Below are 23,461 nucleotides of genomic sequence, written 5' to 3' on the forward strand. Positions count from 1 at the left end.
AAGGGATTCAAGATGGATCTTCTCGAACAATTAGAGATTTTTACCCACAAACATAATTCCCCACATACCATTTTAAATGAGCAGACAGAACTGGCGAATAACTCCTTCTTTCAGAATTTTAAGGATTCTTTGAACTTAAAAAACTAAATAGTTATTCAGTAACAAAATGCCCCCCCCCCCCCCACACACACACACACATAAAAGCTTGTACCACTTCTGCCCCCCCCCCTTCAGCTCTCTTCTCTCTCCACATCACCCTCTCAACCCCCCCTCTCCTTTTTCCTATACAACCACCACCCCCCCCCCCCCCACCGCCAACTCCTTTTCCACACCCTTATAAGTTCCAGCATTACTTATTATTTTAAGTTAACCATCAACCTCTCATCCCAGACATCATATGCCAAGATCAGCCAATGGAAGGAGCAAGAAATTAGCTGTCATAATACTCTCAATACCAATAATCTTAAATGTAACTGAAATATAATGTATAAAATCTAGTATTATATACCTGTTAAATTGCACAGCTAATTTATAAATAAACATTTTACTAGTTTAAGCTAATTTACATTTATTTTCTATGTAATAAAGACAAATCTCTTGTCAGTGTGTGTGTTGACTAATAATGCCTCTGGTCAACTTGAAATCTTTGATACTGTAGTTATATTGCAATCTTTGGCTTGTTTATAATGTGTAAATCCTGTATTCGTATCTCTGGCTAAGTGTGTTCAGCGATGTTTACGAAAAACGAGATATATGTTTCCAACAGTGCCTCATAAAAGTAATATACATCTAGTGAAAGTTTTAACTTGTGAAATTGTGAAAAACAAGACACAATGGTTTCAAAAATACGTCCTAAAAGAGATATATATACCTGCAAAAAGATTTATTTGTAAGTAACACCTCAATAACGTTAATTAAACTGTAAATATTTCATGTAACTGTACCACATGTAGTGATTATTTGCTCTTATACGTTAAACATAAATTATGCTGTAAATATTTCGTGTTACTGTACCACATGTAGCGATTATTTGTTCTCGTTTCTGTCTAGCCACAGATACTCAACCACCCACACAATGGGTACAAAAAAGCACTAAATGTATACACCATCTGATGATGAGTTGCTAGGCAGCTCGAAACCGGTCATGGTTAAACAAAATACATCTACATAAAAGGCGACTGGTTGCAGTAATTTCTGAAAACCTGTTCACACCACAGTCGCAGTGCTCCACATCCACAATGGATAAAAGTCTTATTTTGTTACCATATTTTAGCTTACCTGTGACTACAGCTCAGCTTGGTACGTACTAAACTTTACTATTGTTAATTGTTCAGAATCATTTAATTCAAGTTCAAAGTTAAATCTCTTATTTCTAAATTGCGTAGATTCAAGTAGCTTTTGAAATGATTGTTGAGGTAGTCCAAGACTAACCGTATTTTACTGAATTTCGATGTGCTTCAGAAAGAAAGCTCACTATTAACTTCAGTCACTAAATTAACTTTCGATTTTGCGGTTTTATTAATTCTTTTGCTAAATTAAGTCAGAGTGTAGCGAAATTTATTACTTCTGACAAACTTTCAATTTTCACACTACACGTGTCAACCTTCAGTTGCCACGCTTCTAGTGCTAATTATATGTGTAATAACCTTTCTTTTTTCAGTTACTATAGTAATTGTCCTTAGGACTGGCGACCATAATTTCCCCCACATCTCAAATATCTAATTACCGCTAGTTAATTGTTAACGTAACGGCCGCACATTTACTTTCTTTATTAACTTTACCCCTTTTCAAAATTAATTTCCACCAGTTTCATTTACATTTTTCCTTTCATTTAGATGTAACCCTTTCCTCCCTCTTTACCGAAAGATTAACTTCGGTGACGATTGCTTTTCCCAAATTTCCATTAGGTACACGCGGTTTGATTTTTCACTGTCATTAAGGTCGATAAGTGAGGGGGAGGTTACATCACCTCAAAACTGTCCACATAAGTAGTATACAGATTTATGTTTATGATCAGTACCACTTGATGCAACCAATGCTGGAATGTGCCGTGTACACGATAAAGAAGCAGCCACTACTTCATCCTAGCACATATCGCAGACTAAGTGTGCACTATCTGTCTTAGCGACTATGTAAACACCATAAACAATCTGAAGACTTACAGGACATGTCCAAAACCGGTTTAAATGGCTCTGAGCAGTATGGGACTAAACATCTATGGTCATCAGTCCCCTAGAACTTAGAACTACTTAAACCTCACTAACCTAAGGGACATCACACAAAACCGGTTTAAATAAATACAAACATAGTAAGAAATGTATCTGGTTGACTCCTTTTCAATGCAAGAACTGAAGGAAGAATTGAAGACTTAAGATCTCAGCTGGGAGGGCAAGAAGAAGAAGAAGAAAATAAAAAGAAAAAAAAAGCCTCATACCTGTGCAGACGCATGAATAATTCCTCGTACCTGTGCAGACGCGTGAACACCGAGCATGCCATGATTACTCGTCTGTTCATGTTGCGAATCACAGTGTGCAGAAATAAAAGAATAGTGGTGCTGTCTCCAAGTGAAAATATCACTCCAGTGGCTCAGATCATCAGCAATTACGGGAAGCCTGTTCCGCCACGTCTTCACTGTAGCCTTCATGTCTCTCAGAGAATCGTGTATGGTATCGTGCACTGATGTGGCACATGCATGCAGCAAACTTTGATGTATCTGGGCTGCCTCCTGCAGTTCTATTATCTGCAAAACGCATGAAAAGTCAGTGAGCAAAAGAAAAATTTACACACACACACACACACACACACACACACACACACACACACACAGAGAGAGAGAGAGAGAGAGAGAGAGAGAGAGAGAGAGAGAGAGAGAGAGAGAGAGAAGCACATATGCAGTGTTATCTATAACTTAATTTATTTTTAATAATCCAAACACAGTACTAAAGGGCTTTAACTGTATTCAGTTACCTGCTGAGCGGCCTGTAGCAGCGGTAAATGCACGTGAGAGACAATACTGGGAAGCCGTCGCCATTCGCGCATGCATAGCGTTGAGGCAATCTCCACATATCGATCAACAACATTTAAATGGTTCTCATCAGGATGGCAAACAGTAATGTATCCTCTAAACAGGTGAAGCTGTTAAAAGAAAAAGAGCAAATATAATCAATCAATCAATGTCCTTGAAGCTACTCAAAATTGAAATTCATGGGATGGACAGACCTCTTAGGAATTTTCTACTATGAGGGAGTGTTGAAGAAAGGAGACAAATTGTCCGCTAATATCTTTCTGGAAAATGAAATGAAAATTTGGAAGAGGGAGGTTTTAACATAAGGTTCTAAGTTACATCACCAAGCCACCAACACCATTTAAGAGAAAGTAAAAATGGTTTTCTATGTGCCTACCATATGCTAAATACTTCTAATGAGACTGTGACATAGTATCAAATACTTATTACATTCAAGCCTGCATTTTCGTGAAAGGATACAAATTTCTTATTAGACCACCACCCCATACATCCGACTTTGGTCCCAATAAATTCTTTCCTTCCCCAATTTTCCTTCACAATGTCAAGTGGTAGAAAACTGCACATCCAACCTCATTACTCACCAAGGCAGCTATCTTACTTCTTTTCTCCAGAGCAACACCACCGATCTGCATGGCTTGGAAAGAGTTACCAGAACAACAAAAAATGAACTGTGCTTCCAATCCATAAACAAGCTTTCAATTAATAACACAATTTCTAGTTAAACATAAGAACTTGATTTATTCCATTTGCATTATTTACCAAACTTGGGACAGAACAGCCCACTTCATTGATTATGTAGTTACAGGTGACACTGAATGGTGGTGAGCATCTACGACGTACTGTGAGGCTAGTCTTGGGTACTGGAGACAGTAAACCCCCCACATGCTTGCTGAGTAGGTTGCACATGGAGCAGCCGACTGTCAACAGCATCTCTGCATAAACCATCCTCACATGGGGTGCGTTTCTCATGGGGAAGCATGACAGATGTGGTACGCATTGTGGTTGTTGTATACTTTGAAATGATGTGCTACAGCTCACAAAATGTGCTCCTCTTGTGAACTGTGACCTTAGTGCTCCAGTGGCAGTCAGTTCGTCATTGATCCATTAACTCAGATTTTTTTTTTTTTTTTTTTTAACAGAGGGCAGCTAACCCTCTGACCGAACATGCTGAGCTACCGTGCCGGCAGTGGCAGTTGTCAGTTGCATCTAGTGCACAAACTACAAAGATTGTTTACAAAAATGGACATGACAGTTGTGCTTATTCTCTAAGCCTGTACGTTGCACAATAATGAATATCACAGTAGGCAGCTCAGATGAAGAGGAACGGACATCTCTAATCAAAAAGCACTCACAGAAGTTGGATATACAAATGTATGTGCAATGAAGAACCTTTGGGTAACAGAAAAAAAGACATCAATTGATCAACAACAAAAGAAGGAAGTACAAATATGCTACAGAAAAAAAGAAGAATACAGAAATATATGTCACTAAAAAGTGAAATAAATAGGAAGTGCAGGGAGGACAAGGTAAAATGGCTGCAGGAAAAATATGAAGAAACAGAAAGAGAATTGGTCATCAGAAGGATAACTTACGCAGCATATATAAAAGTCAAAACAACCTGAGGTGAAATTAAAAGCAAAGGAGTCAATATTAAGAGTGCAAGAATATTTCAATTGTTAAATGTAGAGGAGACAGAGTAGACAGGTGGAAAGAGTACACAGAAGGTCTCTATGAGTGGAAGAAACTGTTTGATGACATGACAGAAGAAGATTTTTAGCAAAGTCTTAGAATAGTTGCAATCAAATAAGATGGACAGCATACGTAACATTCCTTGCAAATTTCTGACATCAAAGGGGGAAGTGGCAACCAAATAATTACACAAGATCATGTGTAGAATACACAAAAATGGAGACATACCATCTGAAAACATAATCCACACAATTCTTAAGACAGCGACAGCAGATAAGTGTGAAAAGTATTGTACTATCACTTTGATAACTCTTGTATGAAAATTTCTGACAAGAAAAATATACAGAAGAATGGAACATAAATATGAGGATATGTTATTTGACAATCAGTAGGTAATGTAAAGTCACCAGAGAGGATGTTCTAACACTGCACTTACTAACGGAAACAAGACTCTAGAGAGAGAAGAAAACAAAAATCAAGACACCTACAACCTATGTAGCATTTGATGACCCAGGAAAAATGTTCGAAAATGTAAAATGATGCAAGATGTATGAAATCATGAGAAAAATAGGTGCAAGCTAGTGGGAAAAAATGAAAAATATGCATAATACCCAAAAAGGAACAATAAGTATGTAATGCCAAACACAAATTGCTTGGGTTGAGAAGAGTGTATTATGAGGATAAAGCCTTACTCCCCTATTGTTCAATCGGTACTTCGAAGTAGCAACAACAGAAATAAAAGGTAGGATCAAGAGAGGGATTAAAACTCTGAGTGCAAGAAAATCAATGATAAGCTTTGCTAATGACCTTGTTATCTTCCGTGGGAGCAAGAGAGAGTTATAGGGCGTTCTGATAAAATGAACAGTCTATTGGGCGCAGAGTATGAAATAAGAGTAAACAGACACGAGGAGTAGCAGAAACGAAATTAGTGATAAAATTAACATCAAAACTGGGGACCACAAATTAGAAGTAATGGAGGAGATCTGCTACCTTGGAAGCAAAACAATGTATATGGGCAATCAGAGAATGCGCAGTGGAGAATCTACATGGCTGTTACAAAGAATATATCATCTACGTACATTCAGACAGCTAAGCAGCTGCAAAATCTCTGTCAAGCGTTGCAAAGAGATAAAAAATTATTGCGCAATCCCATGAAGCCATTGTGAGGCTAGAAGAAACGTTCAATAGCCCTGGGCTTGAACTGTAAGCACTTTGAATCATGGTAGGTCAATAATTGGCTATAGTAACTTCAAGAAACATCTGCACATGATGAGAACAGAGAAAGAAGTCTCTAAAGTGCATACTATGTCGTCTCAGGGATAAAACCGCATCACATTTAATCTTCCATTATGAAGGACTGGAAGACAAAGATACAAAATATTTGGCTCATTAATTCCTAAAGAAATTGTGGCTAACAGAGCTCTAATAAATGTACAAGGCAAGGAGGGCATAATAACGCACACAAGCATAGGCAAAGAGGGCATTCCTGCCAAAAGAGACCTGCTCGTATCAAACATTCTTTTCTCTCTGTATTCCCTAAATTGAGGAAGAAATTTCTGAAGCTGTACATCTGGGGCACAGTATGGTACGGAAGTGAACCAAGGACTGTAGGGTGGAGTGGAGAGAAAAGACTAACAGTATAAGATGTGATGCTATAGAAGGATCCTGAAAATCAGATAGACTGATGAGATAAGAAATGTGGGGCTTCTCCACCGAATTGGCGAGGATAAAAAAAAAATGTAGAATACACTGACAAGAAGAAGGGGTAAAATGAAAGGACATATTAAAACATCAGTTAATAATTTCCATGGTACTACGGGGAACTGTAGAGGGTAAAAACTGTGGCGGAAGACAGAGGAGGAGGAGATTAGTGTTTAACGCCCCACTGACAACGAGGTCATCAGAGAAGGAGCACCAGATCGGACTATTGGACTAGAGATGGATGGAGAAGGATGATGATGATGATGATGATGATGATGTTTGGTTTGAGGGTCGGCTCAACTGCGCGGTTATCAATGCCCATACAAATTCCCAACCTTTGCTCAGTCCAATCTTGCCACTTTCATGAATGATGAACACCCAGTCTTCTCGGTGCAGGTGAAAATCCCTGACCCCGACAAGAATCGAACCTGGGACCCCATGCTTGGGAAACGAGAACGCAACCACAAGACCACGAGCTGCGGACTGGATGGAGAAGGTAATGGCCGAGTCCATTCAAAGGAACCAGCCCAGCATTTGCTTAAGCAATTTAGGGAAATCACAGAAAACCTAAATCTGGATGGCCATAAATGGGTTTGAACCGTCATCCTCCTGAATATTAGTCCAGTGTGCTAATCACTGCGCTACCTCGCTCAATGTGGGAAGATCAAGATTAATAAATCCAACAAATAATTGAGGTCTTTGTGTGTAAGTGCTACTCTGAGATGAAGAGGCGGGCACTGGAGAGAAAGCAGTGGCAGGGCACAGCATACCAGTTAAGATGACTGATGACAACAAGAAACAGACAGATGGGAAATTACATTATATTCATCATGTTTTCATTGGTACTGGCATTACAGAAACACATTCCCCATGATAATATTGATGAGGAGAAGAATCTGACATCATTTGACAGCAAGATTAGTGGTGACCTGGAGTACATCACATTGCTTGAATATTTAGGAGTAAGGCAAGGAAGTATGCGAAATACATAATATGTAAGGTGAAAGGAAGACTTAGATTTCTTTGACGAGTTCTGGGACAGTACTGTCCATCTGCAAAGTAAATCGTGTAAAAGATGCTACAGCGACCATTCCTAGAACATTATTATATAGAAATGTGGATAAGAAACCTGTATTAATTTTTTATAACACATCATTTTTCTCACAGGATGGAAACGGATATGAAAGTAGCTAGGATGATTGCAGGTACTAGTAGATGGAACAATGGCAGGAGGGTGTCCACAATGAGGAAATCAAAGAAAAACTGGGAATGAACTCTATAGATGTAGCAGTCAGGGCGGACAGGCTTAGATGGTGGGGTCATGTTACAGGCATGGGAGAAGCAAGGTTACCCAAGAGACTCATGGGTTCAGCAGTAGAGGGTAGGAGGAGTCAGGGCAGACCAAGGAGAAGGTACCTGGATTCGGTTAAGAATGATTTTGAAGGAATAGGCTTAACATCAGAAGAGGCACCAATGTTAGCACTGAATAGGGGAGCATGGAGGAATTTTATAAGGGGGACTATGCTCCAGACTGAACACTGAAAGGCATAATCAGTCTTAAATGATGATGATGATGATTTTTCGCAATTTTGTGGTGTTGCAGTTTTTGCATTACACCACTTTCAAGAGTAAATAATCAACATTGTGAATGGCAAGTACAGATGGAAAGTTGTAACAGTACTAAAGTAGGGTTGTGTACCATTTCAAGCAATGGATGCAACAGCTGTGATTACTGAGTCAGCAGCACTTTACACCTTGTATAAGAATTATAAGAATATGAAAAAAGGTGGCAATGTGCAGAGGCATATAGACAGTCACCATTCTATCATCAAATACACAATGGAACAGGTTAGAAAATCACTTACACTGGTACAAAGTACCATCCACCCCACACATATAGGTATGAACATTTACTTAATGTACATTACAGGATCATGATTTTATTTAACTGCTGTTATAAAACCACTGAAAGTATCGACAGTAGATAATTATCACAGTACTGACAGTAGCGAATTATCACAGCTTTACATATTACCTTCCAAGCTACGTCTTTTGGGCAGCTTTGCTCCAGCCTTGTTAAAGCTTCCTTTGTTGTATTCCAATTGGGAACTCGCCATGATGTTTCCAGCAGCAGTAGAGGATTGCAAGCACTTTTGTCATTTGCATACTCTAGAAGTATGTCCCATTGATTCAGTTCCTTTGAACACCTGAGTAGAGCAATAAAAATTGGATTGTCATTAGTATCTGCAAGCCGTTCCTTCTCACATCTTTCCATCTTTAGTATTCCATTTAAATTACTTCACTAAATGTAATCTGTTTGTAATTCTCGAATTAAGTGGACGGAAGGGGGCAAGATCCACAGAAAATATGGTAAAAATTAATTAACTTGTCATAGGATGTATACGTGGACAAAGGAAAAAAATTTCCTGGTTTTTCCCGAACGTCCCAGTTAAAAATACATTTTTCCTGGGTAAAAATATACTTTTTCCATGTTAGGTGACGGTATACTTACCCTCTGAACTGTAAAAACTATCAGTCCTTTGAATGGTTAATGTTTTATACACCGGCATAGAACTTCCCGGCATTTCAGGACACGAAAAACAGCATTAAAAAAAAAAAAAAAATTAAAAACTAAAGTTTTGGAAAGATCTCTGATGTGCAGCAACACGTCCGCAGTATATTTCGTTATTACGAAAGCATAAATTAGAATTCCACAAAACACAGCTTGTTAGTTTTCAAAGTGTTGAAATCGATACTGCGATGACCTCTTGTAAGCAAATCACGGATCACGTCACATGATCTCACCAGCCGATGACAGCAGATATTCAGAACACAAGACATGTGATGTAGCCAGTCAATAGCAAACATCACTGTGAAGTAGCACAAATAGGAAAAGTTAATGGTTTAAATTAATATACAAATTGTAGCTACAAGAAAAGCTACGCTTTCACATATAATATTGGTCTCCAAGATTAATAAGCTACATGAGAAGCTAAGCTTTCACATGTAATATTAGTCTTTTTTGCGTGTGTTATGCTTTAAGATACATCACAAAAACGTGCCAGTAAAATTTTAAAATAATGACATAAATATCCGGTCTTCGGGGCTCTAAGTTCTTCTAAGTGGCTGGTCCTCAAAGTGTTAAGTTTCAAAAGTGAGTCAAACTCTCTACGATTTAAGAAACTCATTGCACTTTCTCACACCTAACATAATTCATTTTGCGTAAAAGGAAATTTACTTTGAAAATAACACTTTTCAAATCACCATTCGTAATATTTTCTCGAGACCTGTTAGAAATAGGTTCATTTCAGTAGTTGCCAGTGAAGGCCAGAAAACAGGCATTAATGCTCGTGCTCAGCTATGATGATGTAGGAAGCCCGTATGTTCATATGTATAAAGTATAAAAAAGATCTTACAGTAACTCATAAAAGAAACAGGGCATCAGAGCATACTCCAAGAGCATTGGAATTTTATAAACCATACTAAAATGCATAATTCGGCTTGAAGCGCATATTCGTATTTTTATGTCCAAATTCACAATGAAGTAGGTCCCAACCTGATATAAGCTTTTTAGTGTTGTTTTCGGGATGTAAATTTTCTTTGAGTACCAGAGCCATACTATCTCGTGTTTCATTCTTTATTATGGCATAATGCCATACATGCCAGCAGATGACTCAACTGTGCACATGTATGATCCTGCTGGCAACTGCTCAAACAAACCTAATGTAAACAGCAGTGACGTCACACTCATCGGAAGTAGTTTGTTGTTACGAAGTACTGCATAAGTTTTCATCCTAAGGCCTATGATACATTTTGCCGTTGGCAGAAGCTTGTGTGCGCATGGTGTTTTGTTGTTGTAAATGGCACATTTCCTTTGCAGCTCAAGTTTTATTTTGCTTTTTTTCTCTCGTTTATGTTTTATTGCTGCAGTATTACTCTGCAGCAGCGGGATACAGTAACACTCTTTGTTAGAGTATCAGTTCTTATAAGCCAAAATAACAAAAACTCAACTGAAAATGAAAACAATGAAAAATTCCAGGACTTTTCCCGATTTTATCCCAGATGAAAAGATTCCCAGGCTTTTCCCGGTTGTCCCGGGTCATTAACACCCTGACATAGTCAACAGTCAAGGAGCTGTACTACTTAAAAATTAACAATGAAAATTGCAGCACACTAGATCAGCTGTTAAATGATTTCTACAGCCACCACTAGCTCCTCCAAACAATATAGGATGGTGTCCTCTTTAAATTCCACATTACTTACCCATCTCACATCAACATCTCTTCCAGCAAAAGCCTTTAATCTGCCTTGTACAGTCTCATCTTGGAGTAGTGTCTTTGATTTCTAATTATAATGTCTTGCGTCCCGAGTTCGCTACTAGCCACTGCTTGGATTTTGAACAGAAATCATCAGCAACTGCTGCCCGATAATTCCAGTATAAAGAGCCATCCCCCATTCAACTAATGGTCTTGTCAAAGAGAACAAAGAAACAGATAGAGCACGCTATTACAATGCTGCCCACCACACACAGGCATCCAAGAGTGCCATAAACTTATCCACTGGCTTGCACAGGTAGAATAGGACCCATGTAGGGAGAAATTTAGAAGGTATGTCACTCAAGAGTACACTGCCATTCACCAGCGTCCTCTTATCTCATCAGGCCCACAGTGGTGCCACCGAATTCAGTTGCACTAAGCTGTGAATGCAATGCTGTTCCTTAGTACATTTCCCATGCTGATCACAAACAATTATATCTTTTAGCTCGGATAAATTTTAAAACTACTACTGTTTTAACTAGTCAAGCTGTAAGTCTTACATAGTGACAGAAGGTATTTGTGAAAACGTACTCAGCTAGTCAGGTGATACAGACATGAGCTCTCCTTTGGAAATCACAGTAATCCTGTCATGATCTGCAATTTCTTTTGCACCAGGCTGATAATTTCTTGTTTGACCTCCCTGTGGACTTTCAAAGTTATTGCATTTGAAGACCGTGTCCTGGCAGGTACTTCGATACACTAAGTGCCTCATATTCAGTGGAACATTATGAACAACTGGACTCAACATTTAAAAGCAAGTTGTCTTCACTTAGAACTCAGATGTTGTTGTAACAATGGTCACTGTTTAAATTGGCACCTAGTTTGACAGGCAAGTGACTGGAAAAGCAGTTTTTGTAATCTGCACTGATTCTCCCACAGCATACAATTATTTGAGGAGACAGAACTATTCTTTGCCCTTGTGTTAAACACTACAAATATGCGCAAAGCAGCTTGAGTGTAGTCTAGGAATTTTAAAAGAGGTAACAAACTTACTTACAGCTGCAGGATAAATGTTTGAAACCTTGAAAGAGTTACGTATTCTTGCCTTCAATAAAACAAGCATTGTTAATCTAATAAGTAACATCATCTGATGCAATACTTCAGAACACATCCTGCAGCTTACTTTCAGCAAGGAAGCAGCTAGTACATCATGACTTTGTCATCACAATTACCAGTGAGCTATTACATACAATACTAATAGAACAAGAAGGATCAGAATTATGTTGCTTGTGACACAGGAGCTCAAAATTTAGAAGTATGGAAGCAGCTGGGACTATCAACACACAAAACTTATTTCTCAAACCAAGCAGATCCTAACAGGATAGTATGGGCATTCCATAATGTTCACATTCTTGACACTGCTAAGAAACTGCAAACTAGATAAAGAACTCGTTTTGCCAGGTGTAATGACCATGACCAGGAGCTTGGTAAAGGATCTGTTAAGAGTCTAAAAAGAGAGATCTTTCAATTGCATTTCTTATACAGAGGTAAATCTTGAATATTACTGGGTCTGCAAGACAAAGTTTGAGGATAGTTGTACAGTTACTTTCATGCCACTTTGTGCAAGCTGTGAAAAATGTGCTGAAGTAAATGTGATGGTGCTTTTACTGAACTAGTAAACTATACTTGTCAAACTGAGACCCCGAAGAAGAGAAGATTTTTCTGAGAAGTGTATAAAACTTCAAACTTAAAAACAGGAATATACTTTAAGACCATTTTTTTTAACTTCGTTCATCTATGACTGTAGAAAGTAGAATAAGTGTCCAAGCATTTTAGAAAAGGAGTTTTGACATCAGTCTTCCACATCTCCAAAAACTTTCTCCATCCTCCAGGAACACTCATCCCATAACACTACCGTCAATTTTAACACTACCGTCAATTTTAACACTACCGTCAATTTTAACACTACCGTCAATTTTTCTGCCAAAAATCTGACCCCTGCAGCAGCTCAGTACTTTCTAAGTCTCACCTTCAGCCCTACACCTAATTTCAACCATGCTGGATTTGTAGGGGATCTTCTTTCCTTTACTCATTCTCTGCAGTGGAAACATTTCTTCACAACACACCGCACAGACAACAGCCACACTGAAGCCCAAATAGAACCTTGTTTACAGCAATTCCAACCTCCCACCAACTGTTATCCACATCCACTTCCACCCAGTCATCCTCCGGTAATTTTCCAGGAATTCCTCACTTCCAACTTGGCCTACCTTCCTTTCCTAAATGCTTCCTAGTGAGTATAACATTCCTCCTGTGCAACACACTGCTATCCATAACCTGGAAAACAATCCATACCTTCTCATTCTTCCCACCTACAATACAAAGTCTACACCGCAGTGGTCATGAATCATACTGACTCCACCAATTTTTCGACACCTCTGCAAACTAACCTTACAACCATGATCCCATCCCAGAAGTCCATGACCTCAAGCAGCTTCTCAAGACCTTAGGTCCATCCCAAAACTTGACACCTGAATGTCTTCATCTTGGCACCAGCAATCCCAAGCTCTCCTACCTCTTATTTACTCCATAATCCCAATCCCACAGGTCTCTCTATTGGGCTTCACATTGTGACTAAGTACAATACTTTCACAGAACGAACCTCTGTCTTTGTTGATCAACACCTCCAAACTACAGTACATAGCCTCCCATCCTAGATTCGAGACATTGCTAACTTCCTTCACCACCTCTTGACAGTTCATGTCCTGTTACCAACAGGCTCCTTGTTGGTCCTTGCGGCCGCCATATCCCTGTACACCAACATCCTGCAGGCCAATGGCTTTGCAGCCATGGAACACTATCTTTCTCAACATCCTCCTGTTACCAAACCACCACCTCTTATCCTCTTGGCTAGGAGCCAACCACATCCTAACCTACAATTATTTCACTTTCAAAGCCAAAACTATGAACAAATACATGGTACTGCCTTGGGTACTTGCATGGCATCATTCTATGCGAACTTATTTATGGATCACTTGGATGAATCCTTCAAATCCGGTCAACACCTAGATGCTGATCTCCACCTCTCACTTAGCTCCATAAATATGTTGGTTGGCTCACCAACCACCAACAGTACTTCCACTTTGGCAACTGTCACCCATTCGATATCAAAAAGTCTTTTCCCTACAGCCTTGCAGCCTGTGAATGCCGCATGTGCAGTGGAAAGTGAAATATACCAATAACCTAACCAGAGCCTTTACTAACAGACTATAACCTAAATAGCTCATCCATAAACAAGTCTCCTGTGCCATCTGCTCCTTTGATCATCCAGTATCACTCCAGCCTTTGAAAAGCTCAACCACATCCTCCCCCAGAGTTTCAACTTCCTCTTGTCATACCCTGAGATGAAGGATATCCTACCCACATTCCTGGAAGTAGTGTTCTGTCACCCACCCAACCTATAGATATCCTTGTTCATCCCTATTCCAATCCTATTCTATACTGCACCCCATGGGTTGTTCTCCTGTGGGCGGCCCAGGAGACCTGTTCCATATACCCTCCCATCAATTCTAGTACAGTCCAGTCACAGGCATTTCCATCCCAATAAAAGCCAGGGCCACACGTGAAAACAGCCATATTATATATCAACTAAGCTGCATTTCCAGTACAGCATTCAGCATGGCCATAACAAGAAACCAGCTGCCAACTTACATGAATGTCCACTGCCAAACTGTGGCAAACCACAAACTTGACCATAAAGTTGCCGAACATGCTGCGTATCACAACACAAATTACTTCAACAGCTGTTTAACTACACTGGCCAATTGGGTACTGTCTTCCAGCATAAGTTTCTCTGAACTATGCAGATAAGAAGTGTCTCTACAGTACATACTATGCTCTTGCAGTCTACGTGGCCTAAACCTAAACTAACCTGTTCATACTAATTCACCTTTCCTTCCCTTTTTGCTACCCCGTTCTATCCATACCGCTCCCTCCCCATTCGGAGCATGCACTTTCTTTTCCCACCACTTACACCCCCCCCCCCCCATGGGGGCAGCTGTAAAGGGTATAAATATACTATCCATTAGTGACATATGAACATTTGTGCTGGACAGAGACTCGGACCAAGATTTCTTGCTTATTATCTAAACCACTTCAGCTATCCGTGCATACTCCCCAGAATGCTCCAAACCTCCACGTCACACTGTCTACATCCTTAATGTCATGGTCAACTATAATCACCACCTCATGCCGCAACATTACTTGTATTGTCACAACAGGGAGAAAGACATCACAAGGTATCGAGACTGGTGCTGTTATCGTTGTATTTCAGACTAAGCTGAAGGCACAATGACTACAGGTGTGTGACTCTAGCACAGTATGACACAAGGAAGCGTAACATGTACGGGTTTGGGGTGATTCAGGGAGCATGCACAGGTACCTGAAGTGGTTAAGGTGACCGCTCGTGACAACCAGAAAATCCGGGTTTCAGTCCTGGTCTGGTACAAATTTTCACGTCATTAATGGGTTGCACATCTATACCAAATACAGCTGGTGCTAAGGAATTCGTAGTCAGTGGATACAGATTGAAATTCCATGCAGTTGGAAACTTCTACACATCGTAAAGCAAAATTTGATTTCTGGCACAAGAGGCCTAGGCACGTTGTAGGGAGCCACACTGTAATTAAACTCACTGACCAAATCTGGAATGAAGATACACTGAAGTGCTAAATTATACACCTACTCTAAGAATGCAACCAACAGCAGATTGCATCGTATGGAGCATGCTGCCCCTTTGTTCCCAACAGAAGCACCAGAAAAGGTTTGTCGTGAAACATGTAAGGCATTTATGTTTACATTCAACCTCTCCAAAAAAGAATAAGCAGCAATCAGAAATCTGTGGTATGACAAAGAAACTAGTTCTGCTAAATGATAAGGGGCAACACTATTACCCTTATGTCACATGTGGACTACAATAAGGAGATTTTTTCATTCTTTTGAATGCCTAGAGACAGACAGACATCACTCCTACAAATAAATCCTTGCAGGAGTCATGTTGTGGAAAGTAATGGACTCCTTTATAGTGGCCTGGTGCCCACAACTGGTCATGAAAATAAATTTATTTTTAAGCATATGGATCTGCTATTTAATCAAATCCTCTTTATTTTATTACACTTTTGTTGGAGTTTCTAGTAATCCATTGTAGTCCACTAACAAAATGATTGACTCTTCAACACAAGACTCATACATACCGAATCCAATGGTCCTCCCACAGCTTCATCTCCGTCTGCACAACACCTGGTGTAGTTGCGCCAGAAAAGTCGCTGCGAACTTTACTCATTGCGACTTCATAAGCTCCCTGAGCGTGTTCAAAGAAGCCTTGCTGCTCATACATGATGGCAATATTCGTCTCGCGGTAGCGAGCATGTTTCTGCCACAGGCCAGCCCACATGTCCTCCTCACTCAACATTGAGTACATGTCAGAAAGAGCATCAAGAACTTCTTGCCACTGTAAGGAAAATATTCAAAAATAAAATTTCTATGCTCAGTAACATTAAAACTTGAATATCACTTTCCAGGAAAGTTTCACTATACTAACAACCAGAATGGAACAAAGCAGTTTATCACAGGATAATCAGAAGACCGGGGTAGAATACAAACAATGGAAAATATAAAGGCAACTGGGCTGTCGTGCCTAACAGTTTAACTATGTGTGTATGTGGAAATGCTTGTCTCATTTCTCTGTTAGCTCTGAGAAAGGACACTTTCCGAAAGTTCAACTTTCACACGTCTGTGCTGTCTACAGCTCATTCTCAATGACAATTTGCAAGATTGAAGATACAAATATACAACATGCCTTGCAAGGTTCATGCTTAGTATCACAAGTTAAAGAGAAGAAGAAGAAGACGACGACTTGCTGAAATAAACTTCTGGCAATGTTAATAAAGATGCTGAATATTGCTGGAGAAGGTTTCCACACAAAACAATTTTTGCAGCAATTAGCAAAAAAATATGAAATGATAATGAATAAAATCTGTCTTTCTTTCATTGCTCGGATTTATAAAAATTCTGTGGGGTAGTATAAGTGTCTCATTCATATCTTTGTCACTATATGACAAACCTGTACTGCAGAGAAACAAACTTGATTATTTGCTACAAACTGATAAGTGTAGTGACTTTGCTGTTCCAATTGTAATTGTAAAATAATAAGAGGCATATGTACATATTAATAACTAGCAGAGTTGTAAAAATACTCTGATGCTCTGCAGAGCTCTGCAGTATTGTATGAAAGGAGTGAGGCAAACAGATTATTGCAATGTGCAGGACACCAACTGTCACACACAAAGAGCGGTTGCAGTGCAGGGAGAGGCTGTAGCTGGAAAAAGTCACCACCATCAAACAAGTTGATTTGGCCCACCATCCAATTGAGATCTGAACATGTTGGAAAAACACTTAACAGCTACACTCTCACAATAAGTGGGAGCTGTGCAATTGCTTGTAAATGTCGATAAGTAAGGAAAGATGGGATAAAACAAAGTTTTGGCATTAATCTCCACATTGCCAGAAGATGGTATTGTCACAGTACAGCCATCAGTCCTTAAATCTCCTTCTCTTTCTCTTGAACTGAAGTTGTAATACACATTTCAATACCGTAATTTTTCTTAAAATAACGCTTAAGACTCAAACCGTCCAATGGGCCTGAATAATACACCAAAGTCAAAATATAAACAGTCCATTCCACAGGAAAGGTGACTTATGTGAAATAAAATAAAAGGTGCTGTTTATTTTTAGTTTACATGACTTTTTATTCAAACTAGACTGCTTGTGAGTCAATACGCATCTCTAAGCACTATTAAGTTTTTCAAAACAATTGTGATACTGTGATACTCAAAATTTGAAATTGTTACAGTACTATGGTTGTAGCCTTTTAAATACATAAATTCATGTCAAAATACTTTCCTTTCATTACCATTTTCAGTTTGGGAAATAACCAGACTTCACATGGAAACAAATCAGGCAAATAAGGAGGGTGTTCAAGCACCACCATACATTTTTGAACCAAGAAATCATATATGATCTTGCTTTTGTGCACCAGTGCATAGTTGTGCAACAAATACACGGTGAGATGTAATATTGAATGATTTTAAAAAAAACATGTGAAACAAGCTGCATCGGAGAGAGGTGGAGGGGATAGTGACAGTTACGTTTGGCATGAAATAGCATTTAGTCGTAATGAAGCACTGGACTCTGTGGGGTACGCATGATGCTGTGCATCATGCGTACGCTGTCAAAGCATTTTATCAAAACAGTAGTTCATACTAGCTAGAATGTCGTGCATTCCGCAAGCACTTCCAACATTAATTGGAATAGGCCGGTGCCATCTGTCATTACAATTAAAACGTGGGTTGAGAACTTTGAGGTGACAGCGTCAACGACAAAGAAGAAAACTGGGAGACTAAAAACTGTGTACACACCTGAGAACATCGAGCGTGTAAGCGTTGCCACTGGGAGAACCTCTCGTTGCTCAGCTCACCCTCACAACACTATACTTGGCATTTAAAACATATCGTTATGAAGACTTTTACACCAAGATTTGCACTTTCAGCCATACAAAATCCAAATGGTCCAGACCCATAAGGAAACAGATTATGTGAGCCAAAGCCAGTTCTGCTTAGAATTTTTGGGCAAGATTTATCAAGATGAGGACATTGTAAACCGTTTGTGGATCAATGATGAAGCTCATTTCCTTCCCTCCAGTTATGTGAACAAGCAGAACTTTAGATTTTGGTGTGACGTTAATTCTAGAGAACTGCATCAGCAACCATTGCACTCTGCAGAAGTTTCTGTGTGGTTTGCCATGTCTTCATTAGGGATCATAGGAATATACTTTTTTGAAGATGGCCTTGGCAATGCTGTAACAGTGACTTTGCAAAGATAAGCAGACATGTCAGAAAACTTTTTTACTCCACAACTTGCACACTACGGAGTGAATGATGAGATGTTTTTCCAGTAGGATGGAGCAACCTCCCACACTATTCAGGTAAGCATGAATATTGTCAATCATTTGTTTTCAAATCATGTGATCTCCCGAAACGGGGATATTGCGTGGCACTCTCATTCACCACACCTCACAACGTAACATTTTTCTTGTGGGGTTATCTGTAAAGCGAAGTCTATCAAGAATCCTCCTCAAACAATTGAAGCCCTGAAAGATCGGATCCGACACGAAGTTGTTCAAATACCACTGGAAATGCTGCACAATGTGATGAGGCACTTCAAGGTTCGACTGGAGGAATGTGTGTGTCAAAATTGACACCATCTTACCAGAGTTACCTTCAAAAACTAACCGATGTTCTACTACTGCAGAAAATGCTTTTTCATGTATTTTATGATAACAAAATTAAAAAACATTAACAAAGTGTTTTTACTTAACATCCTTTTAAAAATCACTCTTCATTATGCCTCACCCTGTACCATGTTCCTTGATGCTGGTATTCAGGTCGAACCTGAACAGTCCTCACCCATAAACGGTTTAAAATGTCCAGGCAGTAATCCGCACTCACCATTTGACCTTCTGAAGCAATTCCTTTTGAATCAAGAAAACAGTGAGCAGTGCCTTGACACGACTTTTCTGAATGTGCACTTTTTTTCTGTCCCCGAGATTCTGGACCTTTTCACCCAAACTTTGGCACTTTATAAGTAGCTAATATTGACAACAACAAGTTCCATCATCAGCTGTTATGATGCATGACATTAAGCCTGGGTCCCTAGCAGCCAGTATTTTCACATCTCTCAAGTGTTTCGGTCTGTAATCTCTTTGATTGTCAGTAACTGAGTGGGGCACAAAGTGACAACACATTAATTTTTTGCCTGAACTCTCAGTTAGAATGTGATGCACAGTTGTTTTAGCAGTACCTTTGAGCTCCTCAATCAACCTAGTAAATGTACACCAGTAATTTTGAAGCATTTCACCCACATTCTGAACGTATTCTTCAACTCTTTTTGTCAATGATGCTCCTGGATGTAGATCATCTCCTCTCTATCATCACGAAACCTTGCATACCACTTAAAAATGTTTTTATGACTCCTGCTTCACTCCCATAAACAATTTGACTCCTTTCAAAATTGTCTGTGGTACTTTCACCAAATTTAAATCATTACTTAATGTTTGCATGTTGCAACATTGTTTCTTACTAAAGTCCAAAACATACTGCTAAAATTTCGGTTATTACGAGCAGTCTGTGATGCCATCGTTGTTAAATTTAAAATGAAACATAGTTGAAATACCTTGCTGGTTAATTCACTCATCCATTAACAGATGGCTTTCAAAGTTACACAAATATAAAATCAGTCAAGTTTCCTGTGGGGTGCACTGTGTACAGCCTCAGCAGAACCAGTGTTTCTTCAAAACTGTGTCTGGCAATGAACCTGAGCAAAGGATAGGAACATGAATTCTTGTGTGTTACATATATAATTAACCAGAGTAATTTTCTTTTTCATGCGAGTGTTCGACACTCAAAAAATTCATCTTCATTAACAAAAATGATTTGTTGTAACCACCAGTTTAGAAATTAACTTCCTTTTGACTACTGAATCCTGCACTAAACAAAAGCAGCTTTCTCTAAATCTTTCAATTAAGTTTTCATCAGTCTGACTGGAATATTATGACACATGGCACCACCGAGTCATTCTTAATAAGTTTCTGTCATGTTTATGCTGGTATGACTGAGAATGACTGCCATCTTTTCTCAGTCAATAGCCTGTTCTTCCACTCTCCTAATTTATGTGCAGATGTTTATTCTTAACTTATGTCCTGATGTTACAACATGACAGAAAAGTATTTCACATATTCCATGCAAAAGTTGTATAATGCATAATAATAATAATAATAATAATAATAATAATCCCAAGATCAAACTAGTATCACAAAGGGTGACTTACTTGATACACAGGAGCACTGGGTTCAAATTCATAGCAGTCACCGATGTCTCTCTTATTTTTCTGCAGGAGGCTCAAATTACCTTCAGCGATCATTTTTTCAAGTATTAGTGATATTCTGTGCCACAGGTTATGACTTTTACCTATGTATTTCATAAGAGAACTGGAAAAATACATCAAAATTAGTCTGCAATAAATTTTAATTTATGAAACATTTATGAACGAGAGGGTCTCAAAACTAAACTATAAGGAGGCAGATGAATGAGACTGTCACATGAATAATGCAAGAAAATTGGAAGATTGTTGTGGACCATATGTGGTAGGAGATTGCAAGTTTGAACAAAAAAGAAGGCATAAGAGAAAAATCAATATAACAGTATTTTGAGAAGGAAAGGAGCTACTCATAATATTGTTACATTCCATCTTGGATTTTCCACTGTTTGAAAAATCGGTACAAAATATTGTAATTACTTATCACACAATGAGGACAGCAGCAGCGAAGATACAGAAGCTTGTGTGATCACGATGAAACATTATCAATCAAATAACGATGATCTTCGGTTTTCTGTTCTCACACATGAAAAATAAAGGTAATGTCTTCATTCGATATTTTACACGTAACATTTGTGCATTTTGCTGTACCTTGTTAATGGCAAAATAAACTATAATTTATACATGGTGATTATGCTAAATGGCAACTTTGCAGCTATGGTTCTCTGCTAACGTATCATTCACATACTGTGTCTTCTATGGTTTGTATTGTTTCACTAATTCCAGACATTCCACTTTTTACATATTCTGTTCAAAGCATATGTTATTGTCTTTCAACCAGCTGACTATTTGCTCTCTCCTCGAGGAGCTGATGGTGCCTTATTTAATTGCAAAGAATGATATGGCACACTGTCCATTACAAAAACACTAACAGCACTGAGATTTGGTAGCAAACGAGTAATGGATCAGTCTTTAAAGGTATCTGCGTTTGTCCTTGCAACGGATTGTGCATGATGCACATTGACCCATGTTTCGTCAATCCATATTACATTCTTAGGATCTAATGCTAGCAACTCGCACAGGAAACGACATATCCATGCCACAATGTCTCTGTGTTTCATTAGTAACTTTCTTCCTGAGAATTTTTTCTACTGGAGTTCAATTTTTTTTATTTTTTTATTTTTTATTTTTTTAAGTGATGAAGAGACTTGTCATTCTGCCTGTTAAACCAATGTCCTACAATAATGACATCAACTTTTTAAGTGTCGAGTATTTCTTCCTGCTGTAGTATGTGTACATATGTTGCCTGATAGCACTTTTGTCAAAGTTGTCTGTTTCAGTCACATGACACAATCTCTCCCTTGACTTTCCAGGAGTCAGAATAACAGAGCTGCCAAACGAAGTGACAGCCTCTTTATCATTTCTGACTCACTTCATTGTCGCTGTAGATATGTTCAATGCTTCTGACCCCCTCCCAATCACTTTACACACTGGTATCGAAAGCCCACTGTTGTCCCTTTCCATTTCACAGTAAATATGCAATCTGTACATAAATTCATGTGCTTGATATTTCAACGTAAGTCCTTTTCAGAAAGTCCTGTTCTCTGCACTACAGGAAGCCATTTTCCACACACACGACAAGTAAATCTGATTAGCCACCATGGACGCATGAAGTTAATACTCTTCTCTCACCATCGGAGGTGGCCATTATTTTTTTGATTTCTTACATAAAAATGTATTCCTATTATTTTACTAATAAAAGTGTGTGGATCAAGTATTTCAACATGACTCTGAAAAGTGAACAATAAGCATTCTTGTATAAAATACTTATTCTGTATTTTCAAATCCTCCTTCCTGATATGTACAGTATTCACAAGTATTTTGTCACTATGGGGTTTAGGGGCAAAATCTAAGCTAATTTAAATTGCTACCTTTCAAAACCAGAAGTTTCTTGAGCCTGCTAAATGGAATTGTAGGAAACAAGTTTATTGAAAATAAATAGAAATGGCATCCAAGATTAGGTACCTAGGCAGACACAGTGACTGAAGATCACTCTATTCTAATACACATGCAAGATCGAAGCAGTGTTGCTAATTCCCCCTCATACGCAAGTGAATCATTACTTTTTCGAAAGTATCTTATATAATGCTGTTGATAATTAAGAACATATTCATGGTGTGGGTTCCTGTAGTCATGTCCTAGTACATGAACCATGGGCAATGTATGAGTGGCCAAGTAAGTGGTCCCGACAGTCGAGATACCAGTTACTTTGGAATAAGGCTGGGCATCTCGGACATATTCTGAGTCGTGGTCACCTCTGTGCTCATACAGCAAAGACTACCAAATCCACTGGTTAGTCCCTCAACCGTTAGGGGTAAAACCCAATGGGACTCTGGGCAAGTAAGGCTAGCAACCTGCTTCCCTGGTACTTTAAATATGATGCTGGCAACAATCAGAGCAAAATGCCTCAGACCTTTGGAGGTGACTGAGTCCCACCTCTAACTGACAAACCAGGGACTCCTAAGATACAACTTGGCAAACAAATGGTAATGAGATGGGGAGCTATTAATATCAATGGGGGCTACTCTGGGAAGAAGGTAGAGCTGGCAGAGGCTGCAAGTAAGATGGGGCTCGACGTTTTAGCTGTTAGTGACATTCGGGTAAGGGGTGAGAAAGAAGAGGAAGTGGGAGAATACAAGGTCTACCTGTCAGCAGTCAAAGCAGGAATAGCACAATGGGGTGTAGGGCTTTACATGAAGAAAGAAATGGAACCCAGCGTAGTTGCAATAAGGTATGTAAACGAACGACTGATGTGGATAGATTTGACAGTGTCTAGCAAGAAAATTAGGATTGTGTTTAT

The 23,461-nt window shown here is 39.0% G+C and overlaps 1 protein-coding gene across 1 annotated transcript in view; it reads right to left on the reverse strand.

Annotated features, from left to right (window-relative positions):
• The window catches only part of LOC126240282 (transformation/transcription domain-associated protein), a 491,514-nt gene that overhangs the window by 151,858 nt on the left and 316,195 nt on the right, over positions 1–23,461 (reverse strand). Inside the window, exons 47-51 of the mRNA XM_049947913.1 lie at positions 20,614–20,773; positions 15,924–16,180; positions 8,451–8,622; positions 2,968–3,135; positions 2,435–2,740 (exon numbers count right to left, since the gene is read on the reverse strand). Of these exons, the coding sequence (XP_049803870.1) occupies positions 2,435–2,740; positions 2,968–3,135; positions 8,451–8,622; positions 15,924–16,180; positions 20,614–20,773 (1,063 nt within the window). The remainder of the gene's footprint in view (positions 1–2,434; positions 2,741–2,967; positions 3,136–8,450; positions 8,623–15,923; positions 16,181–20,613; positions 20,774–23,461) is intronic.

Source organism: Schistocerca nitens, chromosome 1 (assembly GCF_023898315.1).
Source record: "Schistocerca nitens isolate TAMUIC-IGC-003100 chromosome 1, iqSchNite1.1, whole genome shotgun sequence".
Classification (NCBI taxonomy): domain Eukaryota; kingdom Metazoa; phylum Arthropoda; class Insecta; order Orthoptera; family Acrididae; genus Schistocerca; species Schistocerca nitens.